Source organism: Vigna unguiculata, chromosome 7 (assembly GCF_037176805.1).
Source record: "Vigna unguiculata cultivar grain cowpea cultivar isolate G323 ecotype 2 chromosome 7, ASM3717680v1, whole genome shotgun sequence".
Lineage (NCBI taxonomy): Eukaryota > Viridiplantae > Streptophyta > Magnoliopsida > Fabales > Fabaceae > Vigna > Vigna unguiculata.
Genome location: NC_140798.1, coordinates 338,192 through 353,360, shown reverse-complemented (window position 1 = coordinate 353,360; position 15,169 = coordinate 338,192). Strand labels below are relative to the sequence as shown.

At 30.9% G+C, this 15,169-nt stretch overlaps 1 protein-coding gene across 2 annotated transcripts; it reads right to left on the bottom strand.

Annotated features, from left to right (window-relative positions):
• Nucleotides 1-6,149: 6,149 nt before the first annotated feature.
• On the bottom strand, nt 6,150-13,538 carry LOC114192131 (protein argonaute 10-like). 2 transcript variants are annotated; one of them, XM_028081739.2, is made up of 22 exons: nt 13,163-13,538; nt 11,634-12,175; nt 11,200-11,408; nt 10,884-11,033; nt 10,669-10,802; nt 10,470-10,579; nt 10,263-10,369; nt 10,000-10,138; nt 9,803-9,919; nt 9,175-9,282; nt 9,011-9,082; nt 8,794-8,916; nt 8,551-8,710; nt 8,288-8,409; nt 7,994-8,131; nt 7,753-7,895; nt 7,553-7,615; nt 7,408-7,471; nt 7,162-7,297; nt 6,999-7,072; nt 6,731-6,857; nt 6,150-6,618 (listed from the first exon to the last, which is right to left on the bottom strand). In XM_028081739.2, exons 2-22 carry the CDS (start codon nt 12,054-12,056, stop codon nt 6,419-6,421), a joined length of 2,919 nt encoding a protein of 972 aa, XP_027937540.1. In that variant the 5' UTR covers nt 12,057-12,175; nt 13,163-13,538; the 3' UTR covers nt 6,150-6,418. The 2 variants fall into 2 exon arrangements, with proteins under 2 accessions (XP_027937540.1, XP_027937541.1); XM_028081740.2 differs by having other exon boundaries at nt 11,634-12,070.
• Between the last annotated feature and the right edge of the window lie 1,631 nt (nt 13,539-15,169).

Sequence of the window (15,169 nt, the reverse complement as noted above, 5' to 3'; positions counted from 1 at the left end):
TTTTAATGAGTAATTAATTTTAATTATTAAATTTTAAAAAAAGAAAATAATAAAAATGGAGATAAATCAATCTAAAAGTATATTTTGTTTCTTCCTTTCTAAATACTAACAAAAGATATATTAACATGAATAAACACTAATAAAGATATATTACCGGAATAAACAGAAAACATTCATGTAATCAACAACTGGGTGAAGATACCACGTAATCTAATCTTTTCTTTAATAAAGAAAAGTTAAGATCACGCTGGCAGCTTCAACCAGTAAAATCTCATGATACGATGATACGATGAAAGAGTTAGAACTAAAGAAAAGAAATGATGGAAGTGTAATTGATATATAGAATGGATGAAAGAAAAGTAGGAGTGAGGAGCATTATATATAGCAACTCTCAGAAGATATGGTATAGAATATTAGAAGATATAGTTGTGTTAGGGAAGTAGAAAGGAGTGAAAAGAAAAGAAAAAAATTGAAGAGGTAGACAAAAGAAAGTAGGTAAAAGTGGTCCCAAATGAATGTTGTCACCCCAACAATACACCATGCATTTTTGTGGAGAAGATAGTGAGTGTTTTGTATGTACATATATTGCAAGAGCATTAATGGAGTTTGGGTTGGGAGAGTGGGGGACCCTTTACACACTCACACTTCATTTCATTTCATTAAGCAATTTAGCAGTGAGAATGAAAAAGAGAAAGAAGAAGAAGATGAGAAAACATGTATGGGGGGGACCATTCTTGCATGGCTATGGAAGCTTAGACATGCATTACTAAACATTCATTTCATTTCATGAAGATGCAAAATTAACCATCTTTTCTTTCCATATTCTTTCTCTCTATCTATCTATCTATAACACTTCTACCACCATACACATCCCATCACTTAAGGATCTTCTTTCGGTGCCAATTTTTTATTTCCATTTACTTTAAATCTCAATGTACTTTGGATTAATTATGTTTCAATTAATCATTGGAAATTTAGTTTTATTTTACATGCTAGAGAGAGTGAAAAGGAATAGTTTATGAAATTGAAGACCGTAGATGTGATCATAAAACATATAGTTTAGGTTTAGGGTTTATGAGAAAGGTTTTCACACTTGAAACCATATAGTTCTCGATAATCTGTACAATATATCATAATCATAAAACAAAAATGGAGATTAAATTATTCTGATTTTGTTAGTTAACAATATAAGAGATATTTCCCTTCATTTTCCAACAATGTAGAGAATATTTAATTTCAAGTGGGGGACATACATTCACCAAAAAACATCCTTGAATTTCTTTTATATACCTGACTACTCATGCATATTAATTGATTTTTCTATATTTCAATTTTTTAATATTTTAAATTAAACTATTTAAATAAATCTTTAAAATATAATTCAGATTAAAATTATTTTTTAAATAAAATTTAAGTCAAATTACTCAATAAAATATTAATGCAAATTAATTAAGTCTTTTTAAAAAATAAATTTTTATTGAATTATGTCAAAATATAAATTTTAAAAAGTTAATCTTTTACGACATAATTAAATACTAATCATATCAACTACTCAGAATATATATTTAGTATCCACGGACCACAGATATATGTGGATACAAATTTGTTTTCCAACTTAATCATCAAATGAATGTAGATTATATATTGATGTAAATTGATCATACATAAATTTAGACAAAAAACATTTACTTATATCTTAACATGGGTTTATTTTTATATTTAACCATACAAAACCAGAGTCTTAGGCTTACATAAAAAATGAGCACATGATCGCAATTTTAGGATTTTAAATGTATATGTGAACTAGGTTTTGCTTTCAAGAAAAAAAAAATAGAGAGCTTTATCTTAGCTTTCTATAGAAAAATAATCAACTTAAAAAATGAGATAGTGAAATTTTTGTGAACAATTGCTCAAAAATTTACGTCTGATTTCTTTGTAACATATGCAAATTTGTTCTTTTACCTCTTAGCATGATGTAACATACATAAATTAAAATCATAAGATGGCCAATTTTAGATTGAAATTCAGAATTTAGAAATAATAGTGATACACTTTTACTATATATGTTACTTGAATTAAGGAATTATACCAGTCAGTTTTAGATTGATCAAGTCCAAAAGCAAGTTTGAATAAATAGCATTTTATTTATGATGATTAAAACATGTTATAATAATAGTATATGTTAGGTTATTTGGCAATTTCATACGATATACAATGTTGCCATTTTCTAGGTTATAATATACTTATAATTTAAAAAAAAAATCTTTGAAAATAAACGTTATTATCATCATGTTTGCACTGATATTTAAAAAGGGTTAAATATGTTTTTTATCTCTCAAATTTTAGTAAAATTTAGAATTAGTTATTTTTTTAAAAATTTTGACCAATTTAGTCTTTAATTCTTAAAAATGTGTGAATTCAGTTTTTAATCAAATTTTGTTAAGTTTATCTTACGTTTCATATGTATATCATGATAGTATTTGAATTGTTTACTCTGTTTGACACATTTTCTCTTTATGTTAACTCAAATATTATTGTAAAACGCGTTTGGAATGTCAAATAAACTTAACAAAATTTGAGTAAAATGACTAAATTCACGCATTTCCAAAAATAAAGGACTAAATTGGTTAAAAATTTTGAAGAGTGACTAATTCTAAATTTCACTTAAACTTGAAAGACTAAAAACATATTTAAGCCATTTAAAAAAAGAATTTCCAGATTTTATATATAATTTTAATTTGAGTATGGTGATAGCCATAACTTGTGGTTCCATATATGAGAAAAAACAAATTTTTGCAGTGATAGATTGTTGACAATGAATGAGAGAATCTATTATTAATGAGAAGAAGATGACTAAAATTTTGGAGTTTTGTATGGAAATTTTAATTATTACCTAAGATAGAAATTTTACTATTATTTATTTATGAGTGAGAAACAGAGGCTAAAGGAACAGGCAGCATAACCAGGTCCATGAAAAGCAATCTCTGCACCATCTAAAGCCAAAACACAAGTTTCCATTTTTCTCTCTTTATACTTTCACATGTTCAACTCCATATAGTATATACCTTTTCTCCATACAATTTTTTATTCATCATGTCACAATCTTTTACAAACTATGTCAATTCAAAATTAACACAAAAAAATTATCTACCAAATTTAAATTTACAGTAAAAAATATTTGTTATTTTTTAAATGGTTTTTCTTCAGAAAGTCATTTACAATGATTTTTTTTTTTCACATAAAATTTTACTCTACATTTTTTTTTATTTTGCATAAAGTTTTTCTGATAAAAAATAATTTAAAAATTTCTTACGAAATTTTAAATTATAAAATTACTAATTATTTATGAGAAATTGCGTATCAACCAGCTATGGGAAAATAGCGGAAAGTTCTTCTGTTACAAATCTTTATAAGAAATCAACATGGAAAATCCCCCAAAATATAACAAAGTTTCAATGACTCTTTATATTAATAAAATAAAAAAAGTTTTAGTAGTTCAATGTTCGATGAACTTGATTAGACACCTTAATACTTAATTATTTAAAGGTTTTGCATAAATTTTACGTTTGATTTTTTTAAAAATAATTTGTTCTTTTGTCATTTTTTTACATTTTTTATTTATTGAAGTTCTATACTAAACAAAATTTGATATCTCACTCTATGATATTTCTTTCAACAATTATCTTGTATCCTAGTTGGTTATAAACTAGATCTAAAAAAATTCTTTTGAGAAGCATTGTTAATAATAATTTATAAACAACGAATACATTTAAAAAGGGTAATTTTTTTAATGTAGTTTAATATTTTTTATAGAAGGTTAATTTCTTCCATCAGTACTTATTTCAAAGTTTCAAATTCATAAACAAAGATAACTGTTACACGTCCTTAAAGATTGACACAATACTTTCTTTATTTCAATTTACTCTCTTTTAGAAAATTTCAACTATTATAATCCAAATTAAAAAAAAAAAAAACTCAAAAGTGAAATTATATTTTAAAATTTTTCCCAAATGAAATTTGGTATGCATAGAAAATAAGTAAGAACAATTACTTTTTTAGAAGAAATAAAAAAATTAATCTTCAACTGTTCGAGTAATCTCATCCTTCCCATTTTCATAACACAAAAAAAACAAAGATTTAATACCTTTTTTTTTTAAGTTCAAAGCAAAATAAACACCGGTGTAGTGAAAACTTTCTGGCACCATTTTTATTTTATATTTTGATTTTTTCAATCAAAATATATTCAAGCGAGATAAAAGTCTTCACTACTAAAGCTAAAATCAATTAAAATAAGATTGAAAAAAAATGAATAGGTTTTTCAACCGAAAACTATTCTCTAAATCATTTTGAAATTTATTCTAATATATTTAAAACTTGAATAGAATAATAAGTTTTGATTCTGAAAATAATTGAAGTTTATTCGACTACATGTTTATGTTTATAGTATAACCAAAGTCTATTTTTCACTATATATTTTGACTTTTTTTTATAATTGAAGTCTATTATATTTTTTTTTCTGTGTTTACATTATTATTATTATTAGAAATAATTAAGTGTTAGTCAAAGTCTTATATTGAATAAAATAGATAAAATTAAACATTATATAAAAATAAATGTTTATGATACTATTTTTTTAAGGTTTTAAAATAAAAGTGATATCAATAACACATATAAAAAAAAAAAATCCAACAATTATGAATCTAGACAAAAACAAAACAACAAAATGCAATAATATATAAATAACAATTTTAAATCATAACACTTTAAATATCCTACAAATATATGTTACACATAGTTATTACAAAGTATATTAAATCATAATATTGTACATTTTTACTATGTAGTTGACGAAAGATTTAATCATACGATACATCCAAAAGTTATATAGACTAGGCTTCGATTCTATGTAAAACTAAAACTGAAGTCTATTAACAAACTATATAACGGTTTATAAAATAACAAAGTATTCCTCTTCATTGGGAGTCATATTAATACTTTCATTATATATTAATACTTGCTTAATGCAAAATATCATTCAAATTGTCCAAATAATTTAGCACACAAATCCTCATTAGGTTCTTAATGACTAAATCATTCTTTCTTACTGTTTATTTATAATAATAATAATAATAATAATAATAATAATAATAATAATAATAATAATAGTAAACTTCAAAAAAATTACATAAATTAATTTTTACTTATTAAAAAGTTATTTTATTTTTTTCATATTATTTATATTAAAAACTCTGATGAAATATTGCATCAAACATATGTTTAAATCTGATGAAATATAGTAATAAATTTTCTTAATTATAATAAAAACAATTTATTTTTTTATTATATTCATTTTATTCTCACTTAACATAATAAATGTATTTTTATATAAAAGAATTACAGTTATAATTTTTGGCTAGCATCCGGTATTCAATAATTAATGATTTAAAGTATATTTTTTTTGTACAATTAATAATTATTTGTTATAACATTTCGTGATCATGATAACCAAACATTTATATATCTAAATCTTCTAGAAATTAAGAAAAAAAATTATAAAATATTTTTGAAATATTAAAAAGACCTAATTTTATCAGAGCTGAGACAGAAAAGAAGTAACGAAGAGAGTAACGTATAACTTATTCTGATGTATTTGCGATATATATAATATTAGTACGTTAATAGTTACTTACGTTTTATTTTTTAATTTATTTTCATACCATCAAACATATTTCTACATTTTTAAAATAAAAACTTGATGTTTCTGCAGATATGAAACAAACATTTAAAATTGTTGTAGCATTTATGAATAAATATTAACTTCCTGAATTTTAAATAAATACAACATAAGTTCTTATACAATTAAAAGGGTGGTGAGTTGTTTTCCAATTGGATCCTAAATCACAGATAAATTTAAGAAGTTATATTTGAAATTTTGTGTTCATTGTCTTATTCTTTTTCCTGATATTTATGCAAAGAAAGATTAAAAAAAACATAGAATATATAAAAAAAACATAACTTTACCATTTCCTATATAAATTCTTAAATGAGACAAACTAAAAATAAAAACATTTTCTCAAACTAATCAAACCTATGACTGAAGTCGTTGATAAAAATTTTGCATTACCAATTCAAAACACAGTTAATAACAATTAGAGCAGAGAATTGAAAATTTTCTACTATTTGAACATCTACAATGCCCCTTTAGGCAAAAATTTCTACAATAAAGATTGATTCATGAAGTTTGTTTCCGATGCCTAATTTAATCTTTGAACAATTTTTGGTGATGGCTGGAACTCAGAATTAGCAACACTAAACCTATGATGTGCCTCTCATTGTCCAACCAAAAGCCTCTACAACTATAATCATGGGAAAACATTGTCGCATGAAACATTTTATGCATCTGCTACAACTGCACAATCTAACAGTAAAACATTACTCTCTTCACATTTTCTTTCAAAGCTGGCAACGGCTTCACCACACCACACTCTCCACCTCCTCTTGTTGCCTTCGAACCACCGCCGCCGCCACCACCACCGGAAGAACCATTTTCCTGCATGTCTGGTTCCATGTAGAACCGTGCTCGAAATGCAGCTAAGTGTGCGTAATATGCAGGAGGAACTGCACATGAATCAAATTCATTAAGATTTATACTTTGCAAACAAATTAGAATTCAATCAATACATATAATATAAAGAAACAAACTTTAACTAAATCAATGACAAGGGCTTACCAACAGACACGGAGCGTGTACACCTGGCATATGTATAACATAGATTGTTTGTCAAAGATTGGATTCCATCTGCTGTAAAGTTGTTTTCGTCCCAAAGAACATGATAATGTGCAGGACGACTTGTACCCTGCATCATAACACAAACAACAATCTTAACAAAAACAAATATGACATTTATCAAAACTTTGGCAAAAAAAAATATTTTTCTTCATAATCAACATTTTAATCATAAAGCTCAGCATAGAACAGATATAAAACTATCTTCCACCTGGATACCGGCATGACTGCAGAGATAAAAATCAAATTCTGTTGGATGACAGATCTTAGAATCCACAACAGTCCCTGAGAAAAAAAAATTATCTAATTAATTAGATAATCACTTTTAAACAAAAAAAAAAAGAAGCTCATTTATTCAGGTACAGTCATCATACCAGGCAATATATTTCCACTCTTATCTGTACTGTTTCTGTCCCTGTGGTTGTTTGCAAACAACCTTGTATGGTGTCTTTTTTGTACAACTATGAAAGTTACTGGAGGTTGATAGTTTGGTTCCAAAGAAGCACATGCCTGCAAGTACATACATATATATATATATGTATTCTTGTCACAACATGTGTTTATAAATTGACCTATTAGAACGTATGTGAGAAGAATGTGTAAAAAATTCTGATTCTCACCTTCCGAATTGCATCCAACTCATAAAGTAGAACTTGGTAAAATTGCCCTTCACTTACACCATCCCTGTTAGAAGTTCTTGTTAGCACAACAGTTTCAACAAACTATAATGCTTAAAAAACTAGCCCTTGTATCATAATTACATACCTATAAAATATAATCCTTAGAGGCTTTTGTCCTGTTGCCTTTCTAAAGGAAATCAACAAATCTCTGCAAAAAAGGACAGAACAAAATATTTAAGATGCAGGGGGGAAGTGAAACTTGCATTGTCAAAATCCCATAATTCCAAAACAAAAAAACAACACTGAGAATTAGAAAAGAGGATGTGAAATCTCTAGTATTATTACCTGATCATGCCACCACTAACTAAGCCACGAACAGGGTCATGCCACATTTTGTACAAGTCTTGTATAAGTTCCTGCCTATGAGCCTGAGCACACACTAAACCAGCATATTTTGTCACTTCAGGCCAGTCTTGAGATGCTACTACCTATAGATTGGTAATGGTAACAGATATATCAGCAACCACAAGCCAAAAGATTCACTGCAATATTATAAAAACTAAGACAAATGGATCAAAATGCATACAGCTGCAATTGAAGGGCTGGAGTCTTCCCCATTTTCAGGGTGGGTAACATCTGCTCCAAATATTATAGTTGGTATGTCACTAACCAATGGTATTCTACAACTTACGGCATCAACCAAAACAGTGTTTCTACCTCCCATCTGCATTAAGTAGATGTTAAATGATCATTAAGTTGTTGGAAGCCTTCCAAAGAGAAACAGTTCTGACAATATCCATTGAGCAAGGATTGACTACATTGGCCAGCAAAACCAAAAATGACAGGATTGTCAAACAATTGACAGAAGTTGAAAACAAACCTTGACATTGATTTTCAAAGACACATTAGCCAGGTACTGCTTAGTGATCTTGAAGACATGCTTCGTCAGACAACATTGAGAAATTAAACCAAGGTCAGTTTCACAAATACGCTTTAGATCACCTGAAAACAAAAAAAGGAAAAGTTATATGAAGTTATAAGCATTTAGAACTTTTAAACTTGGAACAGCACTTATATGTCTGTCAACTGAAACAAAACAGCAATACTTAGTCATGCACTTTTATCACCATTAAGGTGGCTTACCATAGAGAGAACCGTTGTTGTCGGGTAATATTGCTAATAAAAGCTCCAATTCCTTTCCTTTGGTTTTGTTCGATGACACATGGTAAACATGCTTCAAAGCTTTCTCCACATGCTCGGGTTTGGCATTGTAGATGGGGATAACAGGCTCTGGATTAAACTCCTACAACCAAAAATCAATATGAATTTCAAGAAGAAAGCTTGCTCACTCTTCAAAAATAAACAAGAGAATAGAAGGAACAGTACCATGCCAGATACTTGGCACATTTGAGCTAGTTCGGTACAAAAAGAGAGAGCAACAGTGTCTTGTACACTTCGTGAAAAATTTATGCATGCCCACCGGCTCACAGTCATCCCATTTATCATTTTCTGAACCATTCAACAACAAAAGGTGAAATAGTTACATTCACAGTTGCTTGAAAACGGATCATCGTAATATCAATGTTCATCATGAAAACAATACCTTGTTCATCATATTCCATTGACCAACCTGGGGCAAACAATTCTTTTCTTTCCCACTTTCATGATATTTAAGCTGGCAAACATGTACTAGATATCAATGAATAATGGCAAAAGAATTAATAGTATGTTTTATCTTGCATCTATTTTGGTGGAGAAGCACATTACCCATGGAGCTGGAAGAATTCGCGCTTCTACCGACGCTAGCTTCTCACTTATTTTAATCCCGAATTCCTTTGCATAAGGATCTTGATCATAAGCATTGTGCTGAATGGTCTGCATGAAGAAAAACTGAATCGTAAGTTTGATGGTCCAAATTTATATTTTAGCTTCTCGAAGTGTAGAGATATAAGTGTCATTGTTGCATGCATTCTTCCTTATTCAACTTTACTTATTTAGTAGGATTTATTTTTCTACAAGATCTCCCTCACGGGCTTTGCAGTTTGAAACATCATTTGCATCTTCCAATTTCAGCATTGTTTGAATCATATTATAGTCTGCAAGTTTTATACTATTCTGACTTTCAAGGTGTAAGTGACACACAGACAAGGGTTAGAACATAATTTTGCTAAGTACACTTTAGGAAGGAATAATGAAAAGTGAACAACATAAAAATAGTGGTTCTGAAACCAAATATAAACATTGGTGCAGTTATTGTTCTTTTTTTTTTCAAATTACGAGGACAATAATGCATGTTAGTTTATTTGTAGTCATACATTCAGAGTGCTGCAGAGAGAAATTTTAACTGTAAAACTGCTTAGAGCAAATGTTCATCAACTCAAAATCAACAAAATACCCGCAAAATGTCACTTTCACGATCACGAGGTCTTTGACAAGTAACTTTCAGGAGAGCAGTGATTTGCTTCTCATTTAACCTTTTCGTATAGCGTTGTCCCTCGACAATTTTGCAGGCCTGAGGAACCAGAAGTAAGAATGATCAAATAATTACTAGAAAGAAAATAAGCTATGTCAATTACCAGGAATTCCCCTTACCTCCATTGGTAAATAATTTGCTTTCTTTTGATTTCCTACTTGAAGGCAAGGAAGGTGAGTGTATTTAATTGTGAAGCCATACATCTCTTGGAAATATTCAACTACTGACTTCATAGTTGAGTTCTCATCAACAGGAAACCTAAAGAGACACAGCCTTGCCATTAAGATAACTTGTGGAAAATAATTGGAACTTCTTTGAACTTGGTGCACAAAAAGAGATACTGGAAATCCTAAAATATCATAAAATCAGAATCATTACTTACACAAGTTCTCTGGTGGGTTGAGAAGTCAAACCAGAAACTCGGTACTTTCTTCTAACACTCCCTCTGTGAGTTACTTCAACTTTAACTCCTCTAAGAGCTTTCTTAATCTGTTAGACATCTTAAAGTAGCTCTGTAAGTTTTATAGTACTAATGGTACTAATATACTATACAAAAAATCATCTAAGCAAGCTTTGTTCATATAAGTACTTTGATGCGATCTGCGTCAGACAATTGCCTTGACAGGATATCTTTTCCTAATAGCTGGCCAACATATTCCACAACTGGAAGAGGTTCAATGAAAGCAGCAGAAGCCATATCTATGAAATGCAAGAAGAGTACAATCAGAAATTGAAGTTATAAAAACAGTAGTTCCCTCAGCAAATGATATCCATGGTGAGTGACATACCAATATTGAGGGAAAGACCCATCTGAGTAGGCCTTATGCTTTGGTAAAATCCACACCAAGACTCCAAACCTTCCCCAAGCCGTTGGGGTGTTCTAATGTCTGGTGAAAAGAATGATCTCCCAATTGGACAGAACCTACAGAAAAAGAAGATTTTGTGAGAGACAAAACATGAACATAAAAATTCACATTTTCTGTCAGTTCCTTGGCAAAACTACCTCTTAGATGATAGCTCTCTTAATACAATGTCAAGAATTTGGAGTGCCTCTTGTGGAGCATCAGCACGTTTACCAGCCAGAAACTGACCCAAGTGATGCAAATTTGCCCTAGCAACAAACTTGATCACCACTCTATATTCTCTTTCCCTTCTGAAAATGGGGCAAGTGTCAGTTGGTTTGGGAATTGAACTTAATTCAGATGCATACATACGGTAGATACACACAAATGTTTTTGCTTTAAAGCCAAATTAAAGTATGAGATTATTATACATATATATTCAGTATGTTTAAACTGTATATATGCAATAAATCTTACTTGGGGCCATTAACTCCATCCTCATCATCCACAACCTTTATCTTAAACTCTCTCCAGGAAAAGGGAAGTGGCCCTGCTGTGTACAGACTTTTTCTGCCATCATATGCTGGAAGCCTCATCCCAAGGTCAGACTCTTTATACAGCCTCACGAGTTCTGCTATTATGGACCTGTTCACAGCTTTGGAAGAGACTTCAGGGGTGATACTGACCTACAAAACACAGCAAGGGCAACAAACAAAAAGAACAAAACTTCAGACCAAATTTAAGGAGTCATAAATGTTACAACTGGGAAAAGGACAGCAATAACATAACCCCATTCAGATCCTTCTGCAATTGAACAGCACATATAAGAGGGAATAACAGGAAGAGCTTAAATACTTCCAAAAATGGGCAACAGTAGCGTGATAGAGGTCAAGCAAGCAAAAGGAGCTTACATCATACTGGTTTAAGTCCTTGTCTGGTAACTCCGCAAAGAAATGGTTAGCCTTCACAATGCACTTTGTCCCAACTTGGCCAAAGCCAGGCCTAGGAGCAAAGCTCAAAGACTTGCTTGATGTAGGGTATCCCATCTCTATTTCACCACACATGGTGCTTCCATTTTCAACACCACTTGTAACAATAGGTCTCATCAAAACATCCACTTGGTCACATTTTCTGCCACCTCTGCTCCTTCTTCTCCCCTTGTTCCTAGCATGAGGTGAAGTTTGGTTGTGGGGTTCTTGTGGCAGTGGTGGTGGTGGACCTTTGCCATTTTGAACAGCTCTAGGAACCTTCTTAGCTCCATTCATGGGGTTCTGCAAATGGGGCTTGATAACAAGATGTTGTTCTGAGCTCTCCCTCATCTGTCTCACTGGCATGTTCACCTTTTGTGCTGAGTGGTGGCCAATGGATACACAAAAGAAGAAGCACACTTTGTCAAAGATGACCAGTTTTTGACGTTTAGTCTTTGCTTATAACAGCAAAGCAGTGCCAATTGCTTCAGCCAGGAACAAACAAACAAAGATAGAAAATCAATGAGTAGTAATTGCTGTAAAGTAAGAACCCAAAAAGTAAAACTTAATTATTTCGAGTTGTGTTCTCAGTGGACTAATGCATAAAGTAAAATATGGTGATGGTATGCTGTGAAAACTTTAAAGTACATGCATTGTTTAAGGATACAAACATTATTACTATTCCTTTGCAAAACTTAAAAAATCCAACAAGTCACCCTTGTTTCAGCAAGCAAACCCAAAAATGGTGAGCTGGTAGAACCATAGGGCTAAGTATCACAAAAAAAGCAAATTTTGACAACATTTTCTTCTGCCCTTTTGCTTTAAAGGAAATCCCAATGCAATTATGGAGCTCGGTTATAAAGTTTTTTGTCACACTCACGAAATATCACAAACAAACGTAGCAAGAAAAAAAGATTAATCAGTGAGTGTAAGGAAGAGAAAAACTTATTATATAAAAATATGATTAGACATATATATGAAAATCCCAGAAAATGAAAAATACCCAGAAGACAAAACCAACTCCTTAGACCTGTCTCCTCCTACCAAAAACTGAAAACATCACCAAACACAGGCACATACAAAAAAAAAAAAACACACTTGAACAAATAAACAAACGAAAAAATTGGAATAAAAATATTGACTGTACAGGTTTGAAACAAACCTTTAAGGAGTGCCTTGGAGTAAAGAATAAAACAACCAGAAGAAAACAAAAATCAAGAACAAAACATCCTAAGTGAAGAGAATAAACATTGAAAAGGGCAGAAAAATCACTGTCTAGAAGATTTGCAGACAGAAAAAAAAATTATAAATAAACAATAACAAAAAAAAGTAATGCAAAGGCTATGCTAGATAACAAAATGCTTTCTCCGACAAATGCCTTGAAGCGTAAACAAAGTCAAAACAGAAAATGAAAATCGACTAAACCAAGAGAACATAAAAAGGAGAAGAAAAAAAACACAACTTGAACTCACCCTCTTTCTCTTTGCTAGCAAATAAGGCCGTATGGCAAACTAAACAAGTAGTAGCCACGTGAAAACTAGTGTGGGGGTGTATGGAAAGGTTGAGAATTTAGAAAGACGGAGAAGGGAAAACGGAAGATAAAGGGAGAAGATGATGGTGGTGGTGGTGGTGGTGATGAATCTTATACACGCATGCAAAAGAGCTTTTGGTGTTTTCTTTATCACGTGTAAAAAAAAAGGCTCTGCCTTCCCTTCTTGTATTCCTCTTACTTCTTCTTCTCTCTCCTACATTACACCCCTTGTTGTTGTAGCAGCACAGGCTATGAAGAGAGAGATATTAAAAAATGGTGAAAGTTGAAGAAAGAGAGAGAGAGAGGGTAATAAGTCCAAAAGAGGTACTGAGGATTATAAAAGCAATGATACAAGGAAGAAGAATAATTCGAACTTGCAGTCCTCTCTCTTGCAGGTTTCTGCAATGTTATTATGTATGTATGCTTTGTTTTCTTTTTCATTTCAAAAATAAAAAACCAATCTTTAACTTGTACAAGAAAACAGTTTCCATACCCATGTCAGAAGAGTTTAACAAGTTAATAAATTTAAATATGCAAGTATATTATTAATATTAGAAAAACAATTTGGTGAGTTACGTAATTATGAGAAAGGTTTTTTGTTTGTGTTGGTCTGAGAAATTGGATAGTAAAATCTGTTTCCTCGTCCCAATGCAAATGTCGCAGTAATCTTTACTTTGTTTAAGTGTTCACTGCCCATCATCCACTTACGCTCTGCTTGGGTAAGCCTCGTAACGGTCGATTCAATGGTTTTCGCCATTTGGTGGGGTCCACTTTCCAACTGTTATGTTACTCTCTCTTTTTAACGCCACTTTCTTTAGTTGGAGTTTTGCGCTATGATTCACTGCTTCTCGGTTCACGGCACCGTCCTGTGGGCCAGGGCTTTGCACGGTTGATGCCTTCAAATCATTAGATTCACGACCATACCAAAGGGCTCCGCTTGAACCTCGTTCATGATTCTTCACTTTGTGGGGTGCGGGTGCACTGTGCCTTTGGCTAATGCTAATCATTGGATCATGGGGGTGTGAGTGTGTGAGAGACAAAACCTAAGCTCACTATTGTTTTTGTTTTTAAGGTAGCTGTAATGATTATTATTTTTTACATTTCACTGTACTAGTTAATGATAATTAATTGTAATTTTAAAACATACAAAAGTTAATTTTGATTTAGTAATCGATTAGTATTTATAGTGGTTGTCGAAAAATAGAAATAATTTGCAGGAGGAGTTGTTGTGTTGTGTATGATGATATGATGAGTGGGGACCCAGGAGAAATGAAATCCGACGGTGGGAAATGGAAGTAGGTTTTTGATGAAAGCACACTCAAGTGTAATTTGGAAGGTTGCATGTTGGAAACCTGGTAGTGGATCATTACTTATTGACCCCAACAACAACACATTATACTTTTCAATCTATCTTTTATTTTGTTGCAGACACTACCATCCCATGCTTATTATCATATTCCTATGTTTTTTTTTTTAAATCATAGGAATATGAACATGTAAATGAAACCTGTTTGATATTTAAATGAAGATTATATAAGATTGAAACCCAAAAAAAGTTTATGTATGATCCTACCAAGAACATTTTATTTTGTGTTGTTGTTTGGACCACTTTGACAGGGTTATGATTCACTATTTTCTTCAATTTCTTATTTGTTCTTATGCTTCCCTCACTTTTAACTTTTTCAATATGTGTTTCTCCACTTCCAATGATTTTCCATACTTCAATCTTTACTCTCTAAAATCTAACTATACCCTACAAATGGTGGGTGTATTCAAACTATCTAAAACTATTATATATAAATGTTAGAAATTTATAATAATTAGAGATAAAAAAAAAATCTCATTTTACTAAAAAGGACGTTATTTTGAATTTTATTTTGTTATCTTTGATATTTATCATGTATTAGGTAATGGATTTGTTCACGTCTCCATGCACGTACGTGTTTTT

Excerpts from the sequence above, each read along its gene's own strand:
- LOC114192131 (XM_028081739.2), bottom strand. The coding sequence starts at position 12,056 with ATGCCAGTGAGACAGATGAGGGAGAGCTCAGAACAACATCTTGTTATC. Across the intron at positions 8,711-8,793 it reads TGTGCCAAGTATCTGGCATG|GAGTTTAATCCAGAGCCTGT; the intron begins GTACTGTTCCTT and ends TTTTGGTTGTAG. Across the intron at positions 6,619-6,730 it reads TACACGCTCCGTGTCTGTTG|TTCCTCCTGCATATTACGCA; the intron begins GTAAGCCCTTGT and ends ATTCATGTGCAG.